The sequence below is a fragment of the Penaeus chinensis genome, chromosome 17 (assembly GCF_019202785.1).
Source record: "Penaeus chinensis breed Huanghai No. 1 chromosome 17, ASM1920278v2, whole genome shotgun sequence".
Taxonomy (NCBI): Eukaryota; Metazoa; Arthropoda; class Malacostraca; order Decapoda; family Penaeidae; genus Penaeus; species Penaeus chinensis.
Window position 1 is genome coordinate 16,275,480 of NC_061835.1, and position 2,500 is coordinate 16,277,979.

General features: G+C 40.6%; 1 protein-coding gene across 1 annotated transcript in view; it reads right to left on the minus strand.

Moving 5' to 3' along the window:
- The window catches only part of LOC125033996, a 25,334-nt gene that overhangs the window by 21,855 nt on the left and 979 nt on the right, over positions 1-2,500 (minus strand). The window contains exon 1 of the mRNA XM_047625614.1: positions 2,147-2,500. This exon is cut by the window's right edge and continues 979 nt beyond it. Coding sequence (XP_047481570.1) covers positions 2,147-2,500 — 354 coding nt within the window. The remainder of the gene's footprint in view (positions 1-2,146) is intronic.

Here is a 2,500-nt window from a genome sequence, read left to right on the forward strand (position 1 = left end):
TGTTTGTTTGAATAAAATTTTACAGAGGCATCATTACTAGTTGTAATAAATATTACTTATTTTTACAGTAAAATTAGAGGCTATCTAATATGATATAATAATCACTGTTTGGACAATCAAGTAATAAGCTATCTAGTAATTGTACTACAGTGTTTGTTCTGGCATCATCTTTCCCTCTCTAGCTGGGTCAAAATACCAACAGTGGTGGGCAGGGATTTTCATCACGCTTCCCTTTGCAGATAGGGATTTATCCTGCTCTGTAAAGGGATCTCTGGATAGAATAAACTAGTGTGACCAGACCGTAAACAACCATGGCACCACCTGAGTGAGATCCCAGGAATCAGAGATCACATCACTAAAGGAAACATAATTATGTTAACTATTATATTGTATATAGAAATATTCTAGAATATCAGCATATGTTTCCAAGAAGCTCTTTTATTTCAGTTATTATTCTAAAAACATTGTAGTAATACAGATCCTCCGCAGCACAAAATCAAAACAGAAATTGGTCAGCCAGTACTACCATCTTCGTCTAGGAGTTCCGCATGTATGCGATACATGCAGAGAGCCTCAAATTCATGACAGAAAAAGTACTATTGTGATGGGTTTATTTCAAAATTTAAAATGAATACACCAGAAGTAGGGTAGGATTCATGCTGAACAAAGTGAACATAAACAACAAAGGGAAGAACAAGTAAATATATCAATAATCTGAAGGCCTTTGGTATATTTGTGTGTTTTCTTGTTCTTCCCTTCACTGTTTATTCACTGAGAGTAGTGAACAAGTGAGGTATATCCCTCAGAACTCAAAATTTCAAGACCAACTCTTGACTTCATTCAAATTCATTATCTTAATTGATTTTTCACTTCCGCATTTTCTATACAGTTTAAGATACAACTCATTTCTTTTTCTTTTTCCTTTTCTTTTTCTTTTTCTTTTTCTTTTTCTTTATTCTTCTTTCTACTCTTTCTCTTCACTTCTTCTTCTCCTCCTCTTTCTCTATTTTTCTTCTTCTTCTTCTCTTTCTTCTTCTCTTTCTTCTTCTCCTCCTCTTTTCCTTCTCCTCCTCTTTCTCCTTCTCCTCCTCTTCTCCTTCTCCTCCTCTTTCTCCTTCTCCTCCTCTTTCTCCTTCTCCTCCTCTTTCTCCTTCTCCTCCTCTTTCTCCTTCTCCTCCTCTTTTCTCCTTCTCCTCCTCTTTCTCCTTCTCCTCCTCTTTCTCTCTTTCTCCTTCTCCTCCTCTTCCTCTCTTTCTCCTTCTCCTCCTCTTCTTCTCTTTCTCCTTCTCCTCCTCTTCCTCTCCTTCTCCTTCTCCTCCTCTTTCTCCTTCTCCTCCTCCTTTCTCCTTCTCCTCCTCTTTCTCCTTCTCCTCCTCTTTCTCCTTCTCCTCCTCTTTCTCCTTCTCCTCCTCTTTCTCCTTCTCCTCCTCTTCTCCTTCTCCTCCTCTTTCTCCTTCTCCTTCTCTTTCTCCTTCTCTCTTCTCCTTCTCCTCCTCTTTCTCCTTCTCCTCCTCTTTCTCCTTCTCCTCTTTCTCCTTCTCCTCCTCTTTCTCCTTCTCCTCCTCTTTCTCCTTCTCCTCCTCTTTCTCCTTCTCCTCCTCTTTCTCCTTCTCCTCCTCTTTCTCCTTCTCCTCCTCTTTCTCCTTCTCCTCCTCTTTCTCCTTCTCCTCCTCTTTCTCCTTCTCCTCCTCTTTCTCCTTCTCCTCCTCTTTCTCCTTCTCCTTCTCCTTCTCCTTCTCCTTCTCCTTCTCCTTCTCCTTCTCCTTCTCCTTCTCCTCTCCTTCTCCTTCTCCTTCTCCTCCTCCTTCTCCTTCTTCTTCTCCTGACTCTCACTTACTTTTCCATTCCTTTCATACACACTTATACACATATTCATATGGTGTAATATCTGTAACTATAAACATAAAGGAGAAAAACACATACATTGAATATACATATACAATTAAAATAAATAAAAATATAAATACTTCCATTTTTATATATTTTATCTATAAGAAAATAAAAACATTATATCAATTGTCTATAAATTAATCAAGTAATTGACAAGTATTCTAGATATTACTTTCTCTTTTTCTCTCTACTCTCATTCCTTACATCTCTCTTCCTCTCTACAAATAATTTATATGCTCAAGAGCCTTAGGCCTACCTGTACTTGGTGCCGCAACACGTGGTAATGGCGGAGGCGTCGTTCTGGCAGATGTTGACACTTCGGCTGGCAGTGACACAGACGGTAAACTCTGGGCTTGTCTCTCAGGCGCACTGAAGGTGAAGAAAGGCACAGGAACATTGGCCATGGCTTGGTAAAGCCTGGCAGGCACAGAGCACAGCGTGGGCAGGAGGGGCATGCGCATGTTGACGTACAGCATGCCCACCACGCCAAAGAAAACGACTAAAAGAACCAACAATAAGAATGGGATGGAGTAATGCCACGTACTTTCATCACAGTGCGTGGGGTCCAGATCCGCACTCGGCTCACTGTGGTGTCTGCCGTTGGCCACTC